General features: G+C 40.7%; 1 protein-coding gene across 8 annotated transcripts in view; it reads left to right on the top strand.

Annotated features, from left to right (window-relative positions):
* ppp1r13bb (protein phosphatase 1, regulatory subunit 13Bb) overlaps nt 1-16305 on the top strand; it is a 105408-nt gene that overhangs the window by 31151 nt on the left and 57952 nt on the right. For all 8 annotated transcript variants that reach the window (XM_048537612.2, XM_048537609.2, XM_048537610.2 and 5 more), the window contains 2 exons: nt 6271-6390; nt 8356-8432. In XM_048537612.2, the coding sequence (XP_048393569.1) occupies nt 6271-6390; nt 8356-8432 (197 nt within the window). The remainder of the gene's footprint in view (nt 1-6270; nt 6391-8355; nt 8433-16305) is intronic.

Below are 16305 nucleotides of genomic sequence, written 5' to 3'. Positions count from 1 at the left end.
GGGAAAAGTAGGGTGGACAGAGAAGCATGAACACAGGTATCAACAAGATATCTGAAGAGACTGTTTGAGTTTGTGACTCCTTGCCATTTGTTTCAAGAGTGATTTATTTTTGTCTTTCATGTGTGCTCATGGTCTCATTTGCCAGGATGTATGAAGGACAGGACAGCATCTGTCCAGATTCCTTTTTATAAGTTAATCATCATTTAATTTATTCCTTTGCTCAAAGTCGCCCAAAAAGGTTTCGGAGGTAATAGGAACTGTAGATGCTATAGAATCTGAGATAACAATGTGTACGGCTGAATGAACACAGCAGGCTAAGCAGCATTAGAGGAGCAGGAAAGCTGACGTTTTGGGCCTAGACCCCCCCCCCCTCCAGAAATCGGGGAGTGGAAGGGAATTCTGAAATAAATAGGGAGGTGGGGGGGAGGTGGATAGGAGGTGGATAAAGGAGAAGATATGTGGAGAGGAGACAGACAGGTCAAAGAGCGGGTGTGGAGCCAGTAAAGGTGAGTGTAGTTGGGGCGTTAGGGAGGGGATAGGTCAGTCCAGGGAAGACGGACAGTTCAGGGGGGCGGGATGAGGCCAGTATATAGGAGATAGGTGGGAGAAAGGACAGGTTAGGGAGGCAGGGACGAGCTGGGCTGGTTTTGGGATGTGGTAGGGGGAGGGGAGATTTTGAAGCTGGTGAAGTCCACATTGATACCTTTGGGCTGCAGGGTTCCCAAGCGGAATATGAGGTGCTGTTTCTGCAACCTTTGGCATTGTTGTGGCACTGCAGGAGGCCCAGGATGGACATGTCGTCTATGGAATGGGAGGGGGAGTTGAAATGGTTCACAACTGGGAGGTGCGGTTTTTGAGTGCAAAGCAAGCATAGGTGTTCTGCAAAGTGGTCCCCAAGCCTGTGCTTGGTTTCCCCATTGTAGAAGGGGCCACATCTGGAACAGCGGATACAGTACTCCACATTAGCAGATGTGCAGGTGAACAACTGCTTGATGTGGAAGGCCTTCTTGGGGCCTGGGATGGGGGTGAGGGAGGTGGTGTGGTTGCAGGGAGAAGTGTCGGGTGTGCTGGGGCTGGAAGGGAGTGTGGAGCGGACGAGGGAGTCACGGAGAGAGTGGTCCCTCCGGAAAGCAGCTAAGGGTGAGGCGGGAATAAATGTCTGGTGATTGGGTCAGATTGCAGATGGCAGAAGTGTTGGAGGATGATCCGTTGGATCCGGAGGTTGGTGGGGTGGTATGTGAGGACGAGGGTGATTCTGTTTTGGTTGTTATTGCGGGGAGGTGGTGTGAGGGATGAGTTGCGGGAAATGTATGCGCGTGTGAGTGTGCGCGGTGGGGGCTGTTGGTGGTTGTCCTTGAAAAATGAGGACACCTGAGATGTTTGGGACTGGAATGCCTCATCCTGGGAGCAGATGTGGTGGAGGCGGGAATTGGGAATAGGGGATGGCATTTTTGCAGGAAGGTAGGTGGGAGGTGGTGTGGGAGTCAGTGGGCTTGAAATAGATAACTGTTCCAGGTGGTTACCAGAGATGAAACCAGAGGTGTCCAGGAAGGAAAGAGAGGTATCAGAGATGGTCCAGGTGAACTGAAGGTTGGGGTGGAAGGTTTTGGTGAAGTGGATGAACTGTTTGATCACCTTGTGGGAGCACGAGGCGGTGCCAATACAGTCCTCGTAGTAATGGAGGAAGAGGTGGGTTGTAGGGCCAGTGTAGCTACGGAAGGGGGATTGCTCCATGTAACCTACAAAGAGGCAGACATAGCTCGGACCCATGCGGGTACCGTGGCCACCCCCTTTGTTTGTAGGAAATGGGAGGAATTGAAAGAGAAGTTGTTAAGGGTGATGACGAGTTCAGCTAAGCAGTTGAGGATGTCCTTCCTCCCACCTCAAGCCCCACCCCCGTCTCCTTCCTCCTAGCCTCATCCTGTCCATCCTTCCTGGACTGACCTGACCCCTCCCTAACTCCCCAGCTACACTTAATTTTACTTGCTCCACCCCTGCCTCTCTGACCTTTCTGTCTCCTGTCCACCTATCTTCTTCTCTATCCGTCTTCTATCCGCCTCCCTCCCCTCCCTATTTATTTCAGAATCCCCTTCCCCTCCCCCATTTCTGAAGAAGGGTCTAGGCCTGAAACATCAGCTTTCCTACTCCTCTGCTGCTGCTGGGCCTGCTGTGTTCATCAAGCTCTACATCTTGTTAGCCCAAAAATGTGGTTGCCCTTTCTTGTAAACTAATCAATAAAACAATTAACATGAACAGAGCTTTGAAATTTCACCTTATTAATAACTACTATTCAAACTACTAAAAATAATGAAGTACATTATTACTGCACCAAACTTTTTCTCCAATCTGTATTAATCTAATAATTTACGTAATCCTGCACAGAAATTTAAATCAATAGTGTTTGCAATGAACAAAAAGGAGTGATGAACTAAAAGAAATTGTGTAATGCTTTCACAACATAAGGAATAGAATGCAATAAATGTGTTGCTGTTTTTTTTTCCAAATGTTGACTTGTTTTAATTTGAGGAGAAATGAATATAGATAAATTGTTCTGGCAAGTAGACAATTGATAGAATAACCTGAGTGGGCTCTACATTTTGACCTTACTGCATAAATATACGTAAAATTTCAAATTCAAATCGGGTATATCAGCTACTCATGGAATGGAATATGTTGGAATAAAGCTGCTGCATTCATGTACAGCTGATATTTTTCTCTTTCAAAAGACTCCAATCTATACTCTCAATCATCTGAAGTTGTTAACTCATGTTCTGTGGAACCCATTGATACCAGCAGTCCTCTGGTACTTATTTAAGTCATCCTTTCCATTTAGGACAATAAAATGAGAGGCTGGATGAACACAGCAGGCCCAGCAGCATCTCAGGAGCACAAAAGCTGACATTTCTGGCCTAGACCCTTCATCAGATCTCTGATGAAGGGTCTAGGCCCGAAACGTCAGCTTTTGTGCTCCTGAGATGCTGCTGGGCCTGCTATGTTCATCCAGCCTCTCATTTTATTGTCTTGGATTCTCCAGCATCTGCAGTTCCCATTATCACTTTCCATTTAGGAGTTGGGCCTAATGGAAGAATGTATCTCCTTGCATAATGTCAATGAACACTCCTTTTTGGCAGAACCCTCTGCAGTTCACAATTTCTGGATGGCTTATTCTTTATCCCCACCTTCAATTAAGGATGTTTTGCTTTAATTGAGGTCAGATACTTTGATGATGGGTTGAAACAGTCTTAAGATGCGAATGCATTTATTTAACATCAACAGAAACTTGGGGAATGTGCTGGTCAACTATTTAAATGTAGTGATAGTGTTTTAAAACGTAAAATTGATGTTAGCCAAAAACACCTGGCAATAAGAAAAAGCCCGTGTTAGGCAGATAAAGAAAGAGAGGAGTTGCTTTCTAAATTTATAAATCTAAATTATATTTATATTTTAGGTTATAAATATGAGCTATCAATTTATGTCATCATTTATTTAAACGAGGAGCTTTAGGTTCATCCCTGTTTGAATTTTGACTGATTTTTGCTGGTTTGAAGCAGCAAACTGGTATCTGTGTTTTTGGCATAAATCTAGCTTCACTTTCCCAGTAGACATTTCATACAAGGTCAATAATTTGTTTAATGTTTCTACAAAAAAGTAGTTCTGTAGAAGAATTGCAGCTGCATTTATGTTTCTACCATTTTCACAGGATGGAAGAAGTTATTTCAACTCATTATGCTATTTTAGGCAATGAACAATGTAGTGATTTCCTTATTATGGAAACGTTATTTTCAACTCAAAATGTCTTTGCATGAGGGTATTTGAACCTTGGAGAGGATAGTGAGCAATCCTGTAAATCAAATCACTATTGCAATACACTACAGAAATAGTACTGTTGGTATTACACATTGGTCATATATCTATAGTATATACGAAAATTTTACATTTGACTGTTATTCATGATTGAATATTTATCTGAGGTAGTAGGAGATAGTATTTATCTGATGTTTTCCTTGCTTCAAAATCACTAGCTACCATTTTCTTTAATGTTAAGTTTGAAGGAAGTATTATTCCTTTGAGCTTAGAGTAAACATTTTATGCTTATGCACTCCATTCTTAAATATCTATTTTATTGCTTCAGTGAGTTATTCACAAAGTCACCTGCTTTGTAACTGATTAAGTTGTGTGAAATCTCAAGGTCAAATTAACTTACCTTTTTAACCACATCACTTGATCCTGAGCTAGTGTTCTTTTCAGAGCTGTTCTTTTGCTAATATCGCACTTTTCAACTTGTACTGCATTTCTTGTCTTCGCTTCTATTGATCACTCTTCCCCTTTCCTTACAGAAGCCCTAAACCTTGGCAATATCATCCTTTAACCACTCCTCTTCTTGCCAAGCATCATTGTGCCCATTTAATTGTTCTTACGGTTACAATTCTTGTTTTCAAATATTTTCCTTACTTTATCTCACCATATTTTAGTGATCACCTCCGCTCACATATCTCTACTTGAATTTTGACTCATCCAACAACACTTAAAATTTAGCGCCACCTTTTACACACTCTGGATTCCTTCAGAAAAAAAAGCTCTGATCCTTCACTTGCTTTCAAGAGCCTCTTTAAAACCTATCTCTTCAACAATGCTTTTGATTCAGGAGCTAAATGCATGCCCTTTTTCTTTGTGTCTGTTATATTATCATTTTTCCTATTCTGCAGAAAGCCTTTTTTTTAAGGTTACTTCAATTTATTACTGCACCCGTTAGAATTTTGAAGATTTCTTCAGAAGTGCTGAAATCAAGTTTTCACGAACATATAAATTCTCAACTTCCACTGCCCTCATAACTCGGGTAACAAATTCCCTGGTCTGTTCAGTTGCGGATTGAATGCACTTCAAACTAAGATGTTTCCTTCAGGGTTGATGGTCAGAAATATGAGATTATCCCCTACAACACTGATGATGGATGAAGGTAATGTTATTGCAACATATTTGGCAAACAGTATATCTCAACTTATTATAGATTTCAACAAGAATGATAAACAGCAATAGTCCAAGGGAAAATGAATTAGCTTTGTGGTTTCGGAGTCTGGAAGTTTTTACAAGTTTTAAGTTGGGAAATATGGAAAATTTCCTTCTTTAGGTTGTTATGGAGCCATGTTTCTTGGCTGCCCAAAATATGAAGAGTTTTCAGAGCATGTTAATCAATATGAATTAACCTAAATCTACCTCCTTGAGAATGGAGCTCAGAAAAGGTTTTGTTTTTTAGCTTTCTAGTTGGCATCAATCTGGCAAGGATATGCTTCAAACACAAACGCTGTGCAAATGTAATAATGTTAAGTTGACGCATCGTGACAGAGCTACGTGCTCAACTGAATTCTCTTTTCGCTTGCTCTGGGTGATATCAAGCCAGTGCTCTATGTAAGCTCACCTATTAACCTTGGTAGCATGTATTTTATCTCTGACTATAAAGCTTAACATCATTCTTCCTGTGGCTTCTCTGAACTGTAGATCAGTACTTGAGACTTCCTTCCTGTGTTCTGTGTCAGGAATGGGGCCATTCTTGATTCTCTCCAAACATTCTTTGCTGGAGTTAGGTGCAGTTTCAAAGCACAGCATCAAAAAGCTAATTTGGATTTTTTGGCAATCTACATAAGTGTACAGTATTATTTATTTTTATAACCTAATTTAAGCCCGCTTGCTCCACTCATCCATTACCTTTATTTATGATGAGTACCGTCTAGTATTTGTCAACTCATTCCCCCAAATTTAATCTTATGAATATTGGTCTATTTAATCATTCTATTTTTAGATGACTTCACCTACCACAGCAGCTGTCTTCTCCCAATCAACTTTTATGTCACAAGAAATGTCAATCTTTGCGCACTTCCTCTTCCCTGTTCCTGTGCACTTCCTTAATTATTTGCCATCTCTCTCTTGCATTCTTTGAGAAGAGAAGTATCAATGAGTTCCATGGCACCTTTGAACCACAGTTACCATTCATGTATTTACCCTTTTGTCCACCTGTACTATATGTACTTTGCGCTGGGGTGCTTACAATTTGAAATAGAAAAGAATGAGTGATGTCTAAAGTTTATCAATGTGTTATAGGCTACTTGATTTGGATTGTTGCCTTATACTTAATTGAAGCCAAGCATTGTTTTCACAAAAGGATGTATTTTATAACAAGTTATTTAAAGTCCAGCATTTTATTTACTTTTGAAAATCTGAGTAAAATTAGTGTTATACTGTTCTAGAGAAGATAACATTCTGTTTCTTTGATAGAACGTGCCATTCCTTCTGACCATATGATGTATGAACATCTGCAGAAGTGGGGACCTCGTAGAGAAGAAGTGAAATTCTTTCTCCGTCATGAAGATTCACCTAATGAAAATATTGAACAAAGCAAGTAAAACACTGAAATATATTTGGAGTAGATTTGTAGCTTGGGTTGTGGATGTTGTAGGTGGTTAGTTGGCTTGACGAGCTGGTTCGTTGTTGTTCCGCAGACATTTTGTTACGCTGCTGGGTAATATTTCAGCGCAGCCTCCGATGAAGTGCTGTTGAGTTTTTCCTGCCTGGTTTTTAAACTCAGGAGTCCGTTGGAACTCCCATGCCTAGAAGCCCAGTACTCCACGAAGAAAGCCATCAACAAGCGCGTAGAACTCGACCCCATATACACTCCATTGTGAAGGAAAAGCGGAATGAGGTAATCCAACTCAACAGACTCCAGAGTTTAAAAACCAGGCGGGAAAACACAACAGCGCTTCATCGGAGGCGGCACTGATGATGTTACCCAGCATGGTAATGAAACATCTGCGGAGCAACAATGAAACAGCTCGGCGAGCCAACCAACCACAACACACTGAAATATCTTTTTAAAGAGTTGATGAGTATAGAATAAAATGTGCATGTCAGGAACTGGAGATTTTAATTCTTTTTATTTTTTTTTAACATAGTTATGTGCAGTTTCAAAGTATAGTGTAAAAAAGCTGATTTTGATAATTTTGGCAATCCATATATGCATACACTACAGAAAGAGACTGTTCTGTACATGTGGCAGATGCTTTTTAAAAAAAAAATTTCCATGTGTCCTGTTCACCTGCTCTTTCCTCATAACCCTGCATTTCATATGAAACAGTCTGCTCAGAACTATTCATATCAGAAGTCAAATTTGATCTTTTTTATTGCTTGATACTTTTAGACTACTGTATTTTATTATTTTGTCATGGAAATTGATCAGCAGTCATCTGACACACTCTATATTTCCCTTTTTTTTAAGAAAGTGAAACGGCAAAAGGTCAACCTATCACCATTTAACAAAGTATAATCAAGGCACTGCAGGTTGAGGATCATCTTTGATCTTTCTTCACTTATTCTGAAAATCCGTATTCACCACAAAGTGTACATTATAATGCCAGTAGCTATTGCTTATTACGCAAATGCTTTAGTTGCTGCCAGGAAGGACTGTTCTCCTGTTGTGATTCTCACTTTGTACCTGTGGCCTTGCTGTTGTCATATCTTGTTATCCCTTAATTTATCCCAGACTTTTCATCTCAATTATCCTTACTTGCAAGCTTATTCCAAATGCAGATCACTTTGTAGGAAGGAGAATTTCATCCTTTTGTTTTTAATCGCATGCTAATTTCAGCTTATTTGCCCTACACGTGCATTCTGTTAAATTTAAAAAAATTAACTTTGCTATTCATTGCTCTTCCAATTATACCATGAGAATGCCACTACAAATAGACATAATTGAATCTGAAAAAACATGCTCTTAATTTGATATCTCGTAAGATGCAGTGCCTCAGATCATACAGTTGCGATTCAGTTCTGCACCCCATTGTCAGACCAAGTTGGGCTCAAATTCACAACCCCTCACTTGGGCACAGGGCTGAGGTACAAACTGAGAGCCACAATGGGAGAACTGTCCTTCTTGGCAGTGACTAATGCATTTACATAATCGGCAATAACTTCTGGCAGCATTTAGTACCCTTTGTGGTGAATGTGTTGCTACATTAGGACTTGAGAGATATTTCTACAGGTATTTCTGCTATAATGCCTGTTTCGTTGATGCAAATTGGCTGTTAGGCAGTTGATGAATTGGGTAATGCAAACTTTCTGCTGTATAGCTATAATGATTTTCTGTAGCAATTTCCTAACACGATTTTCTATAGTGCGAGGTCACACATCTGTCTCGTTATAGGAGAAGTACCTATATCCATTACGTAGTTTCCGGGTATAAAATAAAGCCGCCAGCATTTTCAGTCCAACTAATGATTTCATTTATACAATTTTTTTTCCCTCTATCTGGCCTAACTTGAATCCAACTGGGCATATTTCAAAAGAACCTTTGGTTTGTTTTTGCAGGTGGACATCAGTCTCAAGATCAACTGAATAGATGGAATGGAATTCATTTGTCTACAGACAAGCGTTTCGAAAATGGGGTATTCATTTTCTTTGTCCTTATTTTGTCTTTTGCTTATAATTTCCTTAAATACATGTGTGCTGCTTAACCAATTCTTTCCTCTGTTCAAGTCCTTCCGATTTATGTTCATCCTACCCACAGCACTAAAACTATGACATTAAAGATCAAGAAAATGGTGTTAGCATGCAGTTGTAGCTTGCCATTCTTCATCTTGATCATTCTGCTGTAAACCGCCGTTGAATAATTTTTAATGTTCTTCCAAGCTGCACATGTTTTGTTTTCTATACTTGTGTAATAAAGCATTTATAGAAAACATTTCCATTAGTATCAGCAGTTTATCATGCAAGTACAGTAAATCTTTACCTTTGAAAATTAATATGGAAAATTTAACAGGTGTAAAACTTTATTTCGTCACTCTTCTCTCCAATTATTTCCCTTTTTGCCTGAATGCACTGATTTCTGAATTAGTACAATTCAAGGGCACTGTCAGCACTGTGGTGTAACTCACCTGACCAGTGGCTGTGTCTGCTGCCACCACAAGTGCACTGACCACCCAAACAGTCAAAGCAACACCAGCAGTTTCTAGCAACATTACAGGTAACTGCTTGCATCAGAAATTTGGAATCAATAAAAGGGCACGTGTTCAAATGTTCTAAATTAATTAAATACTTGGCTGTGCTGTTCACTACCTTTCTGGCAACCAGGCTTTGACCCCTCACTGTCCCACTCCCACTGTCCCTGTCTGTCCTGTTTCTTTGCTTTTAAAAGGTTCTTCCCTCCCCCTCCCTCCAAAGTAAGGCAACAAACAAGCGAGAGGCAGTAAGGGAGTGGGGCAGCCAAGGAGGTGGTGAGTGGAGACCAGAACTGTGCGTGGAAACTACAACTATAGTGTAAGATTGGTTAGATGTACAACCATTAGTGTAACTGTGCATGTGCCAATGAGAAGAGTGGGCACTGACCTCTAGTTCATGGTGCATGATGATGATGTCAATGGCACCAACTTCCTGTTCCAGTGTGTTACAAGATACAGTGATGAAGGGGGAACATCATATCAGTATGATTGTATTTCGACCTAATGCTCTTGCACCATTTACATGAATATAAATTGAAGTGTGGTAACCAAACAGCACAGTGGATAGCACTGCTGCCTCACAGTGCCAGGGACCTGGGTTCAATTCCATCCCTGGATGACTGTCTGTGTGGGGTTTACACATTCTCTCTGTGACTGCGTGGGTTTCCTCACTGTGCTCCAGTTTCCTCCCACGGTCCAAAGATGTGCAGGCTAGGTGGATTGGCCATGCTAAAAATTGCCCATAGTGTTCAGGGATGTGTAGATTAGGGGAATGGGCCTGGGGGCATGCTCTGATTGTCGCTGTGGACTTGTTGGGCCAAATGGCCGGTTTCTGCGCTGTAGTGTTCTATGATCTATAATTCAAGTCTGTCTTTCCCATTTTTACATTGAATGCTATGTCCGGTTGTAACCCCTCACACAACTAACCTAATGGATATCGGCAAACCCAGCTATGGTGAAGAATTAATTGTCAAGCCTTTCAGACTGATTATTTAGTCTTACACATAGTTAGACTAAAACTGCTTGTGACAGGCCTTCCAGCTAAGACACAATTCTGTCGCTAAGCATTATGCACATCTGTTTATTGCAATCATTAAAAGTTTTTAGGTAGATTTTAGTGAATTTAACTTGGAATATATTGTTAGAAGTTTGTATTATCTGATTATTTTTAGAAATGCAAAAACTGGTTATGTCTTAACACCCTTGTATTTCCACAAACTGACCATGTCACATTTAGTCTATTGGTAGCATTCTTGCCTTTGGTTAAAGATTGACTTTGAGCTACACTCAAGCACTTGAGTATAGTTTGAGGGGTTTGCCACACATTTGGACATGACAATAAATCAAGTCTCCATCCATTTGTTCAGTTGAACATTTTCAAAGAGGAATAAGAACCTTTCTCGGTGTCCAAGCCAGTGTTTATTCTCTGCAGCTTGTAGGGTCTTGTTCATTCATGAAATGTACTTTGTTGGCAGAACAGTTGCAAGACACTAACGTAAGTCTGTGAATGGGAGAGATATGGGCCTGGAGCAGGTATGTTTGACTAGTTCAGTTTGGGATTACGTTTGTATAGACTGATTGGACTGAAGGGTCTGTTTCCATGCTGTATGTCTCCATGAGTCTGTGAAGTGTTTTGAGCTATTTTGAGAATCTATAAGTTGCAATAAAAATCCAAGTAATTTCTTTTTCAAAGTAAAACTTCAATGGATCCTTATGTCAAAGAATAAGACAAGGATGTCCAAACACATGTTGTCTGGAGTCTTGACAGTCTGGGCTTTACTGTAATAAAAATAAATGCCATGGTATATGCTAGATCATTCTGAATTTTATTTTGTTGTCTGGTAATGATTCCCAAAAAAAATTAGTGAAGACAAATGTAGGGGCCTTACAGTCAGAAATTGCGTAAGTTATGACAGAACAGATGGCAGACCAATTAAATACATAGGTTGGTTCAAAAATTATGCCTTTTTGTTATTGACCTTTCACCTAAGGGCAACAGCTGCTTTCTACCCACCTTGTCCATGCCCATTCATAATCTTACACGCATCAATCAGATCCATTTTCAACCTTCTCTACTGTAAAGCGAACAGCCCGAGCTTTTCAGGCTTCTCTTCGTAGCTAAAATGCTAAATCTCTGACAACACTGGTGGATCTCCTCCAGTGCAATCACATCTTTCCTCTCGTACAGTGACCAGAACTGTGCACACTACATGCGGCTGTGGCCTAACCAAAGTTTGTACTGCTCCAACATCACCACCTGTTCTTATAATCTGTGCTAAGACTAATGAAGCCAAATGTCCGGCATTCTTCCTTAACTACCCTATTAATCTGTCTTGTCACCTTCAGAGATCTGTGCACAAGCATCCCAAAATCCCCTGATCCTCTGATCTTCCTAATGACCAGTCATTCATCAAGTACTCCCTTGTCTTCTCCCTTCTGCCAAAGTGCATCACCTCACATTTAATTTCATCTGCCACTGACTTGTCTGCCTAACCAACCCATCTATATTCTCCCTTAACCGAACACCTTCCTTCTCCCAGCCAATCTTTGTGTCATTCTCACTCTTGCTCATCAACCCCTTCTCTCCCCCAGATTTTCTTCTATATCTTTTTTATATACCACAAACCTTATGGGACTTAGCACGGATGTCACTGGATACCAAACAAGAGTCTCTCAAACAGCCTTCTAGTACTACCCTCTGTCTTCTACCATGTGCTTGTACCTTCTTTATCAGTCTCCCATATGGGACTTTCTCAAGGACTTTGCTGAAACCCATAAGTTGCACGCCTGATCACCATCCCTCAAATTTGAGGTTTGACTTTCTTCTGACTATACTTGATCAAACCATGCCTGTCTCAATAGTTATTGATTCTGTCATTCAGAATTTTCTCCACTAGCTAACCTAACATGATTGGTGAGGCTGGTTGGTCTGTAATTCCCTGGTATGTGTCTGTCACCCTTCTTGAAAAGTGAAAACACATTAGCCGTCTGCCAGTCCTCTGGTAACTCCCCTGTGGCCAAAGAGGAACTAAAAATTTGGATCAGAGGCCCTGTAATTTCCTCCCTCATCTTGCACAGCAGCTTGAGAGATACAGCTCATCCAGACCTGGGGATTTGTCCGCATTTAAGCCCACTAGAATCTACCAGTTTCTCCTGAGAACATCAAAGATGGCAATAAGGGAAATGATAGACAAAAGACTCAAGGGCTAGAGTCAGACAATGGCACAGTTTATTGTTTTGGGGGGGATAAAAGAGGGAAATGAGTCAGGGAACATGAAAAGACAAGCCTTAAGCCTTAAGCCTTTATGCCTGAATGCTAGGAGCATTCAAAAGTAAGTGGATAAATTAATTGTGCATATGAGTGTAAATGGCTATGATATTGTAGGGATTGCAGAGATATGGCTAAAGGGTGATCAGGGATGGGAACTGAATATCCACGGGTGTTTAGTATTTTGGAAGAGGTTTTGGGATGTTTTCTCTGGATCAATAAATTGAAGTCTTAACTAGAGAACAGGCCATCTTACACTGAATGTTGTGTAACGAAAAGGAAAAAATAGTAATGTATTTGTGAGAGACTTCAAGGGGAAGAACAACCATATGGGTGGCACGGTGGCTCAGTGGTTAGCACTGCTGCCTCACAGCACCAGGACCCCGGTTTGATTCCACCCTCGAGCGACTGTTTTTGAGAAGTTTGCACATTCTGCCCATGTCTGCGTGGGTTTCCTCCAGTTTTCTCCCACTGTCCAAAGATGTGCCGGTTAGGTGGATTGGCCATGCTGAATTGCCCATAGTGTTCAGGGATGTGTAGATTAGGTGGGTGATAGGGGGATGGTCTGAGTGAACAGTGTGGACTTGTTGGGCTGTAGGGATTTAATGATCAATTCTATGACCTTTAATACGATAGAATCCTTCACCAAGATAGGGAGTGAGGTAATTGATTCTGACATGAAGGTTTTGAATCCTAATACAGTAAACTTAAATAGAATCCTAATACGGGAAATTTCAATAGTATGAGGCATGAATTGGTGTGATGGTTTGGGAAATCATTTCTGAAAGGAATGACAGTGGCGTACGGTCAAAGAGTGAATGGGTGGAGTCCAAAAATTGTTTATTCCTGTCTGGCGCAACCATGACTTGTGAGGCAAGTTAGAGGTTGTATGCCACTTTTATGAATCTAATACTATTTGACAAGAAAAAGCAATAGACCTGAAGATTTGGAACAATTTAGAAGTCCATAAAGGAGGACCAATGAATTGATTAAGAAGGGGAAAATAGAGTATGAGAGTAAGCTTGTGGGGAACACAAGAACTTTTCAGAATCATAGAATTGGTGGAGTGCAGAAAAAAGCCATTTGGCTCATCAAATCTGCTCTAACCCTCTGAAGAACATCCCATCCTCTCCCCGTATCCTGCATTTGCTATGGCAGGTCATGGGGGTAGGAATGGCATTTGAATGGCGGGCAGAGACTAATACCTTTCAGTGCTAGGACCTCTGCTGTTCACAATATATGTTAATGATTTAGGTGAGGGAGCTAAATGTAATATCTCAAATTTTCCAGGTTGTACAAAGCTGAGTGGAATGGTGAGTGTAAGGATGTTGCAGAAACGTTTGTGTGATTTTTGACCATTTGAGTGAGTGGGCAAATGCATGGCAGATGTAATATAATGTGGATAACTGAGATTATCCACTTTGGGAGCAAAAATAGGAAGGTAGATTATTACTTGAACAGCTGGAAATTGAGAGAGCGGAATAATCAATAAGACATAGGTGTCCTTGTACACCAATCACTGAATGTAAGCACACAGCTTTTGTTTTCCCCTATTCATTCATAGGATGAGGGTGTTGCTGGCTAGGCCAGCATTTATTGTTCATCCCTAATTGTCCAGAGGGCAGTTCAGAGTCAACCATATTGCTGTGGTCTGGAGTCACATGCAGGCCAGACCAGGTAAGAATGGCAGTTTGATTTTCTAAAGGACATCAGTGAACCAGATTTTTCTGACAGCCAGAAATGCATTGATTCATGGTCATCGTTAGATTCTTATTTCCAAACACTTGTCAAATTTAAATTCTACCAGCTGCTGTGGCGGGATTTGTACCCATGTCCCCAGAACATTATCTGGATTAACAGTCCAGAAATAATACCACTAGGCCGTTGCTTCCCTGAAGGCTGCGGCAGTCAGTAAAGAAGGCAAGCTGCATGTTGGCCTTGACAACAAAAGGATTCGACGACAAGAGGAAAGCTATCTTGCTGTAATTATGCAGGGCATTTGTGAGGCTACATTGAGAATATTTCTGTGCAGTTTTTGTCTCCTTATCTGAGGAATTATGTTTTTGCTATGGTGGGAGTTCAACGAAGGTTTACCAAAGTGATTACAGGTTGACAAGACTGACGTATGAGATGAGATTGAGTTGGTTAGGATTATATTCACTGGAGTTTAGAAAAATATGAGGGGATTTTATAGATACCTATAAAATTGTAACAGGACTGTACAGTTTAGATGTAGGAATGCTATTCCAGATGTTGGCAGGAGGCTGGAACCAGGGGTCATAATTCAAGGATGAGAGGTAAACTTTTCAGGACTGAGATGAGGAAAGATTTCTTCACCCAGAGAGTGATGAGTCTTTGGGATTCATTACCACAGGAAGTTGTTGAGGCCAAAGCATTGTGTTCTCAAGAAGGAGGTTGATACAGCTTTTGTAGGTAACGGGATCAAGGAACATTTAGGAAGGGAGTGTGGGATTAAGGTTTTGAGCCCGATGATCAGCCATATTAAATGGCTGAGCAGTTATGAGGGATCAAGTGGCCTACTCCTGTCCCTGTCTTCTATGTTTCTCAGTCCCTGTTCCAGAATTCTTACCTACGGCCTCCTCCAAGTGAAGACTGATGTGATGTACTCATTTACTCCCTACCCTGTCCTGCCTGAAGACCCTATGACCCAGGATGTTGAGTTGTCAATCATGCTGCTCCCTCAACCACATCTCTATGATGGCAACAGCATGGCAAGTCCACTTGTCAATCCATGCCCTTAACTCATCTGTAATTCTCCTAGCATTAAAGTAGACACTATCCAGCCTCACCTTACTTCCTTGAAACACAACATGGTTGAACTCATTCAGCCTTGGTTTCCTTACTGAAATATGCACAAAGAAGGACACAAATCATCTCCCAAAAATGTTGGAGAACACAGGGTCAAGTGAGAGTGAAGAACTTGAGGAAATCTATATCAATAGGGAAGTGGTGTTGCGGGAAATTCATGGGATTAAAAGACCATAAATCCCAAAACCCAATAATCTTCATCCCAGAGGATGTTGCTCAAGAAAAAGTATATGCATTGGTAATCATCTTTCAAGATTCTGTAAATTCTCAAACAGCTCATATGGATTGGAGGGTTGCTGATGTAATACCTCTATTTAAAAAAGAAGAGTTGTAGAGAATTGTATACCAGCTACTTTGACATGAATAACGTGGAAAATACTAGAGTTTGTCATAAAATATTTAATAGCAGAGCACTTGGAAACCAATAACAGGATTGGACAGAGTTGGCATGAATTTATCAAAGAGGAATACTTGATAAATAGAACATAGAACAGTACAGCACAGCACAGTACAGGCCCTTCGGCCCACGATGTTGTGCTGAACTTTTACCCGAAACCTAAGGTCTATCTGACCTCCACGGCTACCTTATACTATCATCCGTATGCCTATATAATAGCATCTTAAATGCCCCTAATGAGGCCAACTCCACTACCCTCTCCGGCAATGCGTTCCACGCCCTGACCACTGAGTAAAGAATTTATCTCTGATGTCTCCCCTATATCTATCTCCACTCGCTTTAAAACTATGTCCCTAAACTTTAATCTAATTTAAACCTAAAATTAAGCCACTTCAGACAAATACAAATGTCACTAGTTCAAAAATCCATAATAAAAGCAATTAATAGAGAGGTATAACTCTCTCACCATGTATTGTACTAAGCTTAAGGGCAAAAATAGATGTTAGCCCATAGCATCTGCAGTTCTTGCTATCTCTCAAGATGATGATCAGCAAAAAATGCCAAATCAATGTGAGCCAAACCAATTTTTTTGGAGCAGTCAACTCTTCAAATGGTATTAGACCTGAAACGACCAAAGCGGAAGGCTTACAGAAAATAACTATACTGCAAGATCGTGACTGACAAAGACTTTATTGAGCTTTTTATCGACCCTTACTCCAAATTTAGCTATTAAAGTATCTTCTCTTTGAGATTTGCTTCATGAGGATGCACCATATGTTTACTAACTTTTTTCAATTAAACTGGTGATATTCTTTAGTATTATGACT

Source organism: Stegostoma tigrinum, chromosome 10, assembly GCF_030684315.1.
Source record: "Stegostoma tigrinum isolate sSteTig4 chromosome 10, sSteTig4.hap1, whole genome shotgun sequence".
Lineage (NCBI taxonomy): Eukaryota > Metazoa > Chordata > Chondrichthyes > Orectolobiformes > Stegostomatidae > Stegostoma > Stegostoma tigrinum.
This window is presented reverse-complemented; position numbering and strand designations above follow the sequence as displayed.